The sequence below is a fragment of the Pseudonaja textilis genome, chromosome 4, assembly GCF_049901715.1.
Source record: "Pseudonaja textilis isolate UNSWEBS1 chromosome 4, rPseTex1.2, whole genome shotgun sequence".
In the NCBI taxonomy this organism is placed as follows: Eukaryota; Metazoa; Chordata; class Lepidosauria; order Squamata; family Elapidae; genus Pseudonaja; species Pseudonaja textilis.
This window is the reverse complement of record NC_141993.1, coordinates 10689848-10703429: the sequence shown is the minus strand read 5'-3', so window position 1 is coordinate 10703429 and position 13582 is coordinate 10689848. Positions and strand designations below refer to the sequence as shown.

The following is a 13582-nucleotide window of genomic DNA, read 5'->3' as shown; positions in this document are numbered from 1 at the left end:
TGGGGGAAAAGTTGGAGATAATAAAGGGACTCTTCTTGCTTATTTAACTTTGTTGCCTTTGTGCCACGCCCCGGGTCATCACAGTGACCCACTTTTGAACGGCTCAAAGTCCGGTAGTGGGCTGAGGCCCGGGGTTGTTCTCAACCTTGCATTGCCTCTTCTATTACACGCTGGGGACTGAGCACCATGGCCAAGTCTTCTTTGCTGAAGGAGATGGGTGAGACTTACAGGAGGGGGAAGATGATAGCATCTTTTCAAACACCACAGCTCTCCTTCCAGAGTAAATACAGGTAGTCTTTGACTTACAACCAGAATGGAGCCCAACATTTCTGCTGCTAAGTGGGACAATTAAGTGAGCTTTGACCCATTTCACGACCTTGCTTGCCACGTTTGTTAAAAGTGAACCACCGTAGATGGTTGTTAAATGAATCTGGCTTCCCCGCTGATGATCCTGGTCAGATGGTCACAAAAGGGGATCATGTGGCCCCAGGATACTGCAACCATCATAAACAGGAACCAGCTGCCAAGCATCCCAGTTCTGATCACGTGACCACAGGGATGTGACGGCCATAAATGTGAAAAACGGTCCTGAAGTCAAGTTGTTTTTTTTTTCCAGTGACACTGCAACTTCGAATGGCCACTAAACGAATTGTCATAAGTCAAGGACTACCTGGTATGAACTTGAATCAGGAGGAGAGAACCCTGCTGCACCTTAGGGAAAAAAACGTTCTGGTAACAAGAACAACTTGGTATCTGGAACAATGATCTGGAGACACAGCAGACCTCTTCGTTCAGTGGTGGCTTAGATGGGCCTCAAACATATCAAAGTTGGAGAACTGACTCCACAACCCAATTTTATGATGTTTAACTTAGGGGTTAAATCCCCACGGTGCCCAATTTATACTCTGGAGCAGGGGTCTCAAATCTTGGCAACTTTAAGACGTGTGGACTTCCAACTCCCAGAACTCTAGGAGGTGATGTCGACAAGTCTTAAAGTTGCCAAGGTTGGAGGCCCCCGCTCTGGAGTTTAGCCCAAGAGTGGAAACCACCATGCTGTAGCATGGTGCTTATTTTCCACATGAGAAAATAGAGAAAATTCAGGTGGTAGCCCTGCTACTTTGTCTTTCAGGTTGAAATGTGGCAGGCAAGAATCTCCAGTTATCAAGAAAAGTGGGCTCACTACGTGTGGGTTTTATGTATTGAAAGTAGCAATTTTTATTCGAGTTAAAATTATTTACAAAAACCAAAAGACATACTTCATGAAACTGGTACAAACTATTATTCCTGCCGTTGGCTTTTTGCTCCAAAGATCACAGCTGAGAAATACTGTATAAAATAAAAATAGGATTGGATTCAGAAAAGTACTCTATGGTTCTAGTTTCCAATTGCGCTTATTTACACATATATTTACAGTGGAAAAAGGAAAAAAAAAAGTTTTATTTTAAAACTTTTCAAATTTGAAGGTTGGCCTCACGTACCCATTGAAATGCAGAATTTGATGAGGGTTTTAAACAAGAAAATACACTGCAGCTCCACAGGGGGTGTTTCCCCTGACCCTTATCTCCCCCCCCTTCCCCCCCCCCCACGACCATCTGCATCCGTTCAGTGCTTGTTAATTAAAAACTGTCAACACAAGACTTTAATCAATTCCCATTCAGGTCATTACCAGTGTAACAGAGAAGGGTGGGTCCTGATTCCCCCAGAATTGCATTTAATTGTCCTTCGCCATGGCGCGCGCACACACACAAAAAGCCTAACTTAAAAGCTACATGAAATCAAACTCAAACTGGAAGCCGTTTGGTCTACAAACTAAAAATGCCAAAAAAATAAAAAATACATCCAGAAAAATCCTGCATTGCAAAAATAATTTACAAGTTCAGCTTTATTGGGTTGTTCTCCCTTGTCCTTCACCCAAGGGCAAACACATAGCCTCAGCTTTTCTTTTCTAAGTTACACTGGTACGCTTTTGGGGGGACGGGGGACGGAAGGGGGTGCCTGGTTTTCTTTAAAAGTGGTGAGAACTTTTATTTATTTATTTTTAAAAAAGAAGAGGATAAGGTTTTGTTTCTAATCACTTACTTCCACACTGAATTCCCAACAATCTGCATTTATCAAAAATAGGAAGACATAGAAGGCAGCCACTGTGTGTAAAAAAATGTACAGCTTGCACTGATACAAAAGCACGCTTGTCATTTTATACATGGAGATAACAAGATCTAAAAAGCAGGTTAAATTTTCTGTTATTTCTCCCTTCCCTCATTATACATAGAACTTAATTTTTTTTTTTTTTTATGGCTTCAAGTTTTACAAATTCAAAGTAAGATGATGCAACTTCCTAACACAGGTAATGTGAAAAGTGTCGGTGACACACATGTCCCTCGAGAAACCTTTGTGAAGATTCAAGACCAGCTTAATAAAAGTCATGAGCAATTCCGTCAGGACGATCGATGAGTGCAAGGAGTCCCTAAATGTTCAAAAACACAACGGAATGAAACAAAAAATTAAAAGTATTTTGCAGGGATCTTTGTTCCACAAAAGTCTCAACACAATCCTTTGCTGTGAACTAGACTCTACACTGAACAAAATGTTTTGCTATATTCAGCTATTTAAGGCTTTGTATTGTATGCGTTTTACCTGCTCAAAACTCAAACTATAGAAAGATTACCTTAACTGGAAAGATTTGTCCGCTGGATGGTTTAGTTCCATGTTTCTTTGAAACAGATTGACAGCATTTAAGAGGTTTTTGCTTATTCCGAAGTGTAAACTACCCTGGATTGAACATGGTTTGACACTAACTTTTAGCAGGGCATGTTTTACTGTATTTTTAAAAAAATATAGATATAGACACCGGCCGGGAGGGGATTTTTTTTCTTTCTTTCTTTCTGCATGTCTCTCTCAGAACTCTGACGTGATACGGTCCATCAGTTTACAGTACTTAGGCCACAACAATTGCAAAAACTGAGAAGTAGCTTCCAACAACCCAAGTTTCAATCAAAGCAGTATAAAAAATAAACTATCCGAGCCTCAATCTCTTTGGATTCCAACACATTTTTAAATATAGACAGTAGTTAAGATCGCAAAAAGTATATTAAAAAAATCTTTCTATGTCTTTTTTTTAAAATCGTTTTGGAATAATCTCTTTCAAAAACAAGAGCAAATTAAACTCAAATCAGAGCTAACGCTGCTGCCCAGAGCACTTTTATTATTTGAATTTTTTTTTTTCCCCTTGATACCTCAGTAGCTAAAGCTGCCTTCGCCCCTGGCTGGCATGAAAAGAAGAACAGTGGCTCAACAGTAAACAGCAGTTGCCTTACCCGCAGTACGATTATTATTATTATTATTTTTTCCCCTTCGAAGGTTGTCACAAAAAATCCAGACAAATAAAGAGGGTGGATAAAACTTTGCCAAATACACGGAAATACTGCGCTGAGTTAACTAGAAAACATTGTGAGTTCTCTCGGTCCCCAGATCTTTTCCCTCTCTCATTTTTGATAAGTTTGCAGATTGAAGCAGTAGCGGTCCTTCGGGAAATGCCAGGTGTGTGGTGGGGAGAACCAGGTAGCCTTAAAAAATCCAAAGAGAAAATGAGACTTGGGGAATGCTCTTGACGCATCCCCGAGCACATCGGTCGCCGGCTCCTCTGCTTTTTCTAAAAAGAAAAAGACCCTCTTCCGAGTGCCTGTGGCCCAAATGGGGGTAACTAGCAGTGTTCCAAGTATTCAATCACTCGGGAGATTGACTTCTGGCCCGTGGTTCCAACGGCACACTGGGTGAAGCAAGGAGACAAAAAGCAGGGATAAACGTTATTAGATTGCGTTTTGAGGGACGCCGGATCTTTCCCACCTGCGCCACTTTGGACAAGACCTGGTAGTTTTCTGGAAAGAATGCTTCTTGCTCCTTACTTTCAGAAAAGTACTCTTGGAAAGAAATCCCCACCCTGTTCCAGATCTCTCTAGAACATCCTATTCCCCTATCCCCATGTGGCGAACCTATGGCACACCTGCCACAAGTGGCACGCAGATCCGTTTGTGCTGACATGCGAGCTGCAGGCAAACACTGAGCATGTGCGTGCCTCACAGCTGATATTTTTTTTTCCCCCAGTTGGTTTGGAGGCCTTTTTTTGGCCTCCCAGAGGCTTGGAAAAAGCCTCTGCAAGGCTTTTCAGGCTGAATAATAGGCCCGTTTCGTCAGTTCCTATAATACTGGAAGTGACGAAATGGGCATATTATTCGTCCTGAAAAGCCTTGCAGAGGCTTTTTCCAAGCCTCTGGGAGGCCAAAAAAGGCCTCAAACCAGCCAAAAAGTCAGCTGTGAGGCACAGTGCAGGTAAGGGGGTGGCAGGCGGGCGGAATTGCATGTGCATGTGTGCATGGGGCGTGGGCACGCATTGCATTCTAGGTGCTGGCAGGCCTGTCCGTGGGCGCGATTTGGGGCACAGGAGCCCCAAAAGGTTAACCACCACTGCCCTATCCAGTAAAGCAGGGGTGTCAAACTCAAGGCCCACGGGCCAGATCCAGCTCTTGCCTGCAGGGCCACCCTGGAAGGACCAGCCTGCGGTGCCTCTGCTAGCGAAAACCGAAGTTGCGGGGGCTACGCGCGGCCCGTCTCAGGCTCCATTTTCACTTGTAGGACGTCAAGCTGGCCACGCCCACCCTGGCCACGCCCACTCCCCCCCCAGGTCAAAAACAACCCTGATGCGGCCCTCAATGAAATCGAGTTTGACACCCCTGCGTTAAAGGTTGCACATCCTTGTTTAGAGCAACACAAATTTGAAACAAGATCAAGTACACTGGCGGTTCCCATTTTCAAGAAGAAGAAGAAAAAATCCTAGCGGTTTAATACAATTTGCTATCCAACCGGCATTCTTTATATAAAATCCTTGCCACCAAAATCCAATTACTGCTTAGGAAAAGCACCGCGGAATAAACGACTAGCATTCAGAGCCATGGACAGGCAGAATGCTCTCTGGCAGTGCCTAATTCCCGAAGCTGATGTTTAATACAGCTAGTCCTCAACGTATGACCACAACTGAGCTCCAAAATTTCTACTGCTAAGCAAGACATTTGGGAATTTTGCCCCATTTTATGACCTTTCTTGCTACGTTTGCTTAAGTGAATCACTGCAGCGGTTAAGTTAGCAACAGGGTTTGCTAAGTGAATCCGGCTTCCCCATTTAGTTCGATTGTCAGAAGGCTGCCACAGGTGATCACATGACCCCAGGACACTGCAACTGTCATAAATATGAGTCAGTTGCCACATGGCTGAATTTTGATCACGTGACCATGGGAATTTTGATCACGTGACCAACAATTGCGTGGAAAATGGTCATCCTTCACTTTTTTCAGGGGCATTGTAACTTTGAGTGGTCGCTAAACGAACTATTGTAAGTGACCGCCTGTATGTGGTTTGTTGGTGAATCCCTAGCCAAGATCAGCAAGAAATCTGCCCAGCCTTATGCTGCGTAGTAGTAGTAGTAGTAGTAGTAGTAGTAGTAGTAGTAGTAGTAACAATAATAATAACAGCAGCAATAACAATTATAATAAAGCTAGTCAGGCAATAAATCATTAAAATCGCCAAAGATCTACTTACAGTAAGGTTCATGAAACTAAGAAACTTTTTGAGCATTTCGGTCATGATTGAGAAGTCCCCGTTGGGTAAGTATGTCCTTACAGTAGTCACATTGATCTAAGGAAATAAATTTTGCATCAGGAGACATTTCCAAGCTTGTAGGAAAAAACATTTTGCACAATGGGACACTGGAAGAAATAAGCCCTCGCACGTTGATCCCCGCCACCTCTTTCCCAGTGCAGGACCAATGTCCAAATATCAAGCTGCATATCTTTAATAACTTGATACCATAAAGCTTCTCAGCCACTCGTGGCTATTTCTCCCTCACCCCCTTTCATATACAGATCACCCAAGACACTAGTCTTAGCATCTCAATAAAGGTTGGAAGCTGTCCCTGCTCTTGAGCAAAAGAAGCTGGCCGCTCTCCTTTCCGCCTCTCTACGGTTTCCATGGGCAGCGAAAATAAGAAAATTAAAATAAGGATACGTAAAGAGCCATGAAGCCTTTTCCAAAAGTTTGGCCATGTTAACCTTTTCTCTGGCTATGAACGATCCCAATGACAAAGCATCGTTCCAGTTGAGACGGTGAGAAAAGCCCTGCTCAAACAGCAGAGTTATTGGTTGGGTCAGATTAAAGAACCCAGATGTAACATCACATATTTTGTTCCCTTATTTGCTTGGGATGGGATTTCCAGCCTGCCAGCAGACGTAGCTATGAGCACTGAACAAGACTGGAGGGAGGGGAGGTCAGCCACAGCCCCCAGCCCTAAACAATGACACAAATTTGGCAGCACATGAGACAACAGGGAGACAACAGCACATGTAGGTCCTCATATCCAACTTCGTTTCCTTATGATGTTTTAATTCTGGAATCCCCCACACATTTAGCCCTGCTCACTGGCAACCAGGACAATCCGGGGCCTTGGGCAGCTGCAGCTTTTCTAAAAGTGCAGTTCATGTGCTGAATTTAAAAAAAAAAAAAAAGCAAAGAAATCTCTGTCCTTGAGTTAACAAGGCTGATCTTGGATTGAACATGCTAGGATGGGAAATTAGCTTAGGGAGCTTCCAGCAGCCAGAGCAAACAATACAGAACACGAGACAGCCGCGAGGGCGTTTTGCAAACACTTTAGAAGTGCTATTATAGCTATTAAACTATATCCTACCAAACATGAGATTAAACAGCAGCCCGACTGGTAGACGGAGAGCCTTAGTACTAACTCATTTGAAAACACTGGATTTTTTTTGTGTGTGTCGCAGGAAAAATCCAGCAACAACCAGCCTTGGAGAAAAGCAGACTTTGAGTAGCTTTTCTCTACCTATGGAATCCCGGCCCTGTATCAGACTGCGCGTAACCCACTTCCCTGCTTTAAGCAAATCCACTCTTTCCAGCCATCTAAGGGTTAAACAGGGGGTGAATTTCCTTACTGGACTCTCCTGGCAGAGACAGCCTAGCAGCAGTGCTGTGTAAGAGGCCACAATGCAGTCTTCCATGTGCTTTCCGGCATGCTGAAGGGCTGTAAATAAACAAGAAGGTTTTATACCAATAAGCTCATTTCGTGTTTTATACAACTTCCCTGATTTTTTTCCCACCACAGAGAAATACTGAGCAATCCCAAAGAGTAACAAGGCAGCAGTTTCTACCTCATCTGCTCAATTCTGAAATCACTGGCTAAACTCCTGATTTACCGGAACGTAATCCTGACCCAAAGGACAATCATTAATCCATTCTTTCCTCAATAAATACATTATAAGGTTCAACAGACACATTTGGCACTACACACACACACACACACACACACACACACCAATCAAATTAGTTGCAGTTAGGTGTGAACATCAGGGAAAATGTTGCAAAAACATGATATAAAGGAGAGAGAGAATTCATTCTGGATAGAATTTAAATAGAAATTTAAAATAGAAATTTAAAAGAAATCAGGAAACAGGCAAGATAAAACTTCCTCTTATCAAACAAGACACAATGTCACAGCCGGAGGAGAGCTCTGTCAGCACAAAACCCAAGCAGGTCTAGTAGCCCCTCTTCCAACTAACAAAATTAGCGCTACTGACAAAGGCTTTTATACTTCTTAATAAAATTTATTAGTCAGAAAAGAGGCCACCAGATTCTTTCCAATAGTGTCAGAAACAAAGCTTTCCAGGAAAGAAGGACAGCAAAGGGCCGACACCTTCAGCAAAGAGATTTTTAAAAAATGAGAAAAGAGCCAGGGTGTTCAAGCATCGCACACTATCCTGGGCTGCTGTGCTCTTGTCCAGCCGTTGCCACCCACCTTTATTAAGATCCAGCTCTTCTTCTTCTTCTTCTTTCTTCTCTTTCTCCTCAGCGTTTTCTGGCTTTTCCGTGGAGACCCACTGAATCTCCCCGCTGGTCTCTTGCCACTCCCCACTCTGGTCATGCTGTGTGGTGGGAGCCTCTTTGATCAGCTCGTCGGTCTGGCTCTCGGCCAATTGTGCTGCTCTCTCTCTCTCCAGAAACAACTGAGAGACACGACAAAAACCAAAAAAAGACACCAACCATGGTTGAGTCGGAAAGTCGACCACCCTACATTAACTCTACAGCCCTGCCCAGCGTCTCAGCCGCCCTCTTCATTGCAGCTCCCCCTTTTCTACTCAGCATTTCACAACATTCATGCATCCCGTTAACAGCTTTGGGATTCAGCACAATAGTAACTTCAATTCTAGTGTAGGAAGTCTGTGAGGAAACAATGACGGGATTGAAACCTAGTATTCCATAGTTGATTATCGGTGTGCTGGATGGTGGTAAGCGAAGTGCTGTTATGTTAAGTCAGGCCAAGGCTTTGGGGCAGGTAGTGAATTCAGAGCTGATGAGAGTAAGAGCTATGGTTAGGGAAGAGGCCTTAAGGGCTACTTCTCCTATCCAGATTTGCTTTGTCTGAAAGGCAAGGCAACCAAATCACTCCAGGTGACTCTGGGCTGACGTGCAAAGATTCAGCAGACCCTCTGAAACAGGTGTGTCCAATTTTGGCAACCTTTAAGGCCTGCAGACTTCCAATTCCCAGAATTCCCCAGCCAGCCATCCTAACTGGGGAATTCTGGGAGTTGAAGTCCACAAGTCTTAAAGTTGCCAATTGGAGGTTTTTGCACACTTTTGTGACTGTGTCGAGGAAATAGGAGCGAAGGAGGGATGATTCTGTTACACACCCTTTTCCTGCTTGGAAGGCTGTCAGGATAAAGCAGAGCTGGGTATAAAGAGAATCACTTCCATGCCAGCTACTTCACCACAAGGGTAGCTGGGGAACACCTTTAAGGCTTTCCAATGGATACCAGTACCGTAATATCCGGCTGATATTAGAAATATGTCTGAGAAAAATTGCCAAGGAGAGGTGACAAGAGGGAAGTTTTGATTTCTGCTCCAATAATCTTAACCAGGCGGCTATTTTCCCTCCTACTCTGTGCAACCAGAAAATACATTCTCCCTGTACGAGAAGAGACAGGTTTAGCCACCTCCTCTACAACTCTAGCTCACAACCCAACCTCAAGTACATAAAATAAACATTTGGATTGTGGAGCAATGGTTTTCAAGTACTGGCTCTTCTGTGCAATTTGAGGGGATGATCATTTCAGGCAAGGGGTTAAATGCTGAACTGTGTCCTGCTATGGATGCCTGGTTCCTGTGGTTTAAACTCTTCCAAAAGCAGGCCTCACCCCTGGTCCCTTGTCACGTGCTCTTATCAGCCCTTTTCTGTCATCATAGGGGAAGCCATAGAATTGGTTGAAATAAATGAAAACGTCCTGGCAAGGCTACAATTGATGGACTACGCCGGCAAAGCAGGTTATACGTGTTCTTCACCTTCAGGCTTGTGCGCTTGAATCGGCTGTCAGCCTTCCTGCCTCTCACCAGCGCTGTTTTGCTGAGATCGGCAAAATGAAGGAGGAGCAGCAGCCCACGATCCCAAAATGGAGGTTCCCACAGAAGACTCTGCTCTTCCCAGAAGGCAGAGAGGTGAGGCTGTTCCCTCCCCCCAGCTTTTATTTCGGTGTGTGTGTGTGTGTGTGTGCGCTACATGAACCATCCCCCAGCTCTTGACAATTCTTACTTTTAGGAACAACTCATGTGGCCCCTGTGAATCTTAAGGCAGCCTTGTCCCAAAGGTGCTTTTTCTATAGAGGCAACTGGACTTCCTTGTTTTTCTTTGAAGGCGTTTCGCTTCCCATCCAAGAAGCTGCTTCAGCTCTGAAGAAGAGGAGTTGAAGAATTTCCTTGGATGAGAAGTGAAATGTCTTCAAAGAAAAAACAAGGGAGTCCAGTTGCCCTCTTGAAAAAGCCCCTTTGGGACAACCATGACCTGGAGGACTGAGAAACTCCTTGGATATTAAGGCAGGCTTGTCAATAAAAAAGGTAACATAAAGGCTGACATTTTACTTTGGAGTAGATTTATCATCATTATTTTTTTTTTAATGAAAAGAACCTCTGCGGTGGTCCTGAAAGAGAGGGATACACCCAAAGACTTAGCAAAATCTACACACAACGGGGTCGCTGAATGTCAGCATTTCTTTCTTTATTTTACTTTATTTGCTATAGCTTGCATCCTACTCAGTCCAAAATGGCTCTGGGCAGCTCAGATTTCACAACAAAAAACATTCCGTGAGAATCAAGACCCCAACCCAACCAATAGCCCCTAATTGCACCAACCAACTGGGGGTGGTCCATCATCCATGTTCCCAAATGCTTCGCCCCTTTTCCATGTAGCTCTACATGACTTCGATCTACCCCCCCACCCGCTTTCCAGGAACCCCTGCGGATGGACTTCAGGCGCCCCAGATCAGTGCAAGCGAGACACAGAAAGGGAGGAATGAGCCCCGCTTGCCTCCTCTGTGAATGGGCAGTTTTCAATAACCCCTCTGAATGATCACCAAGTGGCACATATTTGGGATGCAAATAATGGGAGTCACCTGTACTAGAGCCTGAACAGCTGCCATTTGTCCAGATGTGCTTATGCTCTCCTCAGCTTCTCCCAAGCAGAAGGAATCAAAGGAACACGACGTTTCCATATTCACAAGGCAATGTCTGTTTCTTGCGCTGTATTCAACCAGGTTGATCAAAAGACCCAAACCCTTAAGATTAAAAGGGAAAGAAAAGAAAAAAAAGAGGGAAGAAAAATTACAAAAATGCCGCGTTATTCCTAACTTAAGACATTGATTGTTCAAATGGACCAGACAATTGTAAGGACTTTTCTGACAGGTAGATGTACGCCTTGGTAATCTTGCCTATTAAATTTACATTATAAATTTATACGTGTACATATATCACTGAAAATGGTCCTTCTGCTTTACAAATGATTGAGTCACAAGCTTCCAAGCAGTTTGCAAATTCAACCAGAACCGTTTCCTGCACTGAAGCAAAAAGCCACAAAGGGCTATGAAAATCTTTCAATGTAGGATGGGATCAAACTGGCCTCAGCAGAACGTTAAAAAAAACAAAAACAAAGAAAGAGGTTGTCCTTAGGGTCTTATCTAAATCGATCAATCACAGAAACATTTTATTTTCCAAATTGCACTTGGGTGGAGATGAGGTTTTTTGTTTGGTTTTTTAACTTACCAGAACCCGAATATCAAATCTCTGTTCTTGAGGTAGGAATTTTGGAACCTGAAGCACACAGTTCAGAGCGGTGCCAATCAGGCCTTCTTGCTCTCCGGTCTTGGTGCTGCCCCACTCTGCAAACATTAAAAGCGGGGAGAAACTGAGGAGTCTGTTTTATAGCCGGAAACATTCCTAAGTTGCTATCCGAGTCCCTCTTTTCATGTATAGGTGGCCGTTGTAGGGAAAATATGAGGAGGGAGCATTATGTGTGTTTGCCTCCTGGAATTACTAATAGTAATAGCACTTAGACTTACATACCGCTCACAGCCTTCTCTAAGCGGTTTACAGAGTCAGCGTCTTTCCCCTAACAATCTGGGTCCTCATTTTACCCACCTCGGAAGGAGGGAAGGCCGAGTCAACCTTGAGCTATTTAGTATTGAACTCCTGGAGTGAGCAGTGAGTTACCCTGCAGTACCGCATTCTAACCACTGCGCCACCATTGTTCTTTTACTAATATAGTTACTAATAAAGATGGGGGTAAAAAAAAAAATTCTAACCAATAAATGTCACCATTTCATCCCTACAGGTGAAGACTTTGCTGTCACAAAACATCAGTTCTTTCTTCGGAGTATCTCCTTCAGCCCACTATGCCAAGACTACAAACTAGATTTTTACTTTTGTGACAAAACATGCTGCCGCTAACCAACGGGCGAAGCTGAATGTAAGACACGGATAGGTCCAGAAGGCTTAAAAGGACGTTCAAGGCTAACAGGATTCAACTGAGGGACCACCTCACATTCAATCCAGCCAGGCCTTTGTCTTACTCTTTTTTTTTTTTCCTTCCTCGGATGCCTGAATGGCATTGGACCTGTTAATCTCCAAAGAATCTACTTTCATGGATTGCTTTACATCACTTCACCCAGCAAAACCTGCCCACCCCACCCCCCCAAAAATACTGCTGCCATTCAAGCAACATCCTAAGGACATTTTCTCTAGAGAGGAGCAACTGTCCTTGCCAACCGCTGCCTCTTTCTCGGCTTCCTTACCCAAATGAGTTACTTACCATTATCGTTTGTCAAGTTGAGTAAGACACCGATGATGGCCCTCATACAGTCTTCTACTGCCTTACCCACGTGGTTCGTTACATTCTGGTAAGGCAGTGGCTTACTGTCTGCAAGACAGATGGTGTCTTCCGCTCGGTTGTATCTCTGGATTAGCTCCTCACAATGCTGCAATGCTCTGAAAGATTCAAAAAGACGAGAAGGCACAACCCAAATTATCCCTGCATCACGGTCCTTAGGGAAAGGTTTCCACCAACATGTTCTGATTGAACACTGAATGTCATTTGTCATGTCGCCCTGATACAGTGAGCCGCAGCAAGGACTGCTACACAATCTTAGAACCCACATTATTAGCACAGCTGCCAACATTACCTTTGAAAAAGCGGCTGTTGTATGCATAGAATATATAGTTATATATATTGGAGTGATCTGCAGAACAAGCAGTGAGACATTAGCTTTTCTCTCTAACTACAAAGACTAGGAATCTAGTCCTTTTTTTGTTTTTTTAACTGCGGACATTTCATTATTGAAACTAGTTTGAGATTCTTTGCACAGCACTGATGATGTTACCTAGTTTGGATCATGAACATCTTCAAGAAAACTACCAAGTTCAGAGAACACCAAAACCCCACAGTTCAGCCCTGAGCTATAATTATTCTCCTTTATAAGGATATGAATCAGTCTCTGGCGCAAACAGGAAAAATGCAGATAAATATAAACAGGAGAAAGGGGTAAATTATTTCCAACAAATTCTTCTCATCAGAATTCATAAATTACATGTAACAATTTATGAGACGAATGAGGTGGTTTCTATCTTTTGTTACTTCTTGATGGCTCTTATTAAATTCTACATACCACTTTCCAATGCATAAAATCAAAGATTGAGATTCATTTATTTTTTAAAAAGGCTCCTCTAAATATTAAAAATGTTTGTGTAAGGTCAACACACTTGTCCAAAAATTCATAAAATTATTATCAAAATAATAAGTCAATAAATACAAATATAATAGCACGCTATCACCCAAAATTCAGCTCACTTTTCACTTTTTCTCTGTAAATTCAGAGAAAAGCTAGCACAGAAGAGCTTCAAGGCATAAAACTTTCAAATTTTAAATATGCACTGAGCCATGTTGATGAGTCTTTTAAATAATTGTTATACCAGTAAAATAAATACGATTTAGAACTTACTTAGCTGAAGAGACGATGAGCTGTGAATCCTTATATGCTATTAAATAGCTTTGATTCTCTGGATTGTGAACTGTTACCTGGAAAAAAAAATAAACTGTCTAAAGACTAACTCCTCAAGTCCTTCTTAAATGAGCCATGCTTGTATTTTGGCAACATTTAGCAGCCTAACTTGTAAAGAGAAAGTGACCACGCTCTAATCCAGTATTTGAA

General features: G+C 43.1%; 1 protein-coding gene across 2 annotated transcripts in view; it reads right to left on the bottom strand.

The window, feature by feature from the left end:
- Positions 1-1190: 1190 nt before the first annotated feature.
- The window catches only part of WAPL (WAPL cohesin release factor), a 41675-nt gene continuing 29283 nt past the window's right edge, over positions 1191-13582 (bottom strand). For both annotated transcript variants that reach the window (XM_087932228.1, XM_087932229.1), the window contains 8 exons: positions 13373-13449; positions 12187-12362; positions 11142-11257; positions 10496-10657; positions 7852-8059; positions 6992-7080; positions 5589-5684; positions 1191-3766 (listed from right to left, as the gene is read on the bottom strand). In XM_087932228.1, coding sequence (XP_087788354.1) covers positions 3701-3766; positions 5589-5684; positions 6992-7080; positions 7852-8059; positions 10496-10657; positions 11142-11257; positions 12187-12362; positions 13373-13449 — 990 coding nt within the window. In that variant the 3' untranslated portion in view covers positions 1191-3700. The remainder of the gene's footprint in view (positions 3767-5588; positions 5685-6991; positions 7081-7851; positions 8060-10495; positions 10658-11141; positions 11258-12186; positions 12363-13372; positions 13450-13582) is intronic.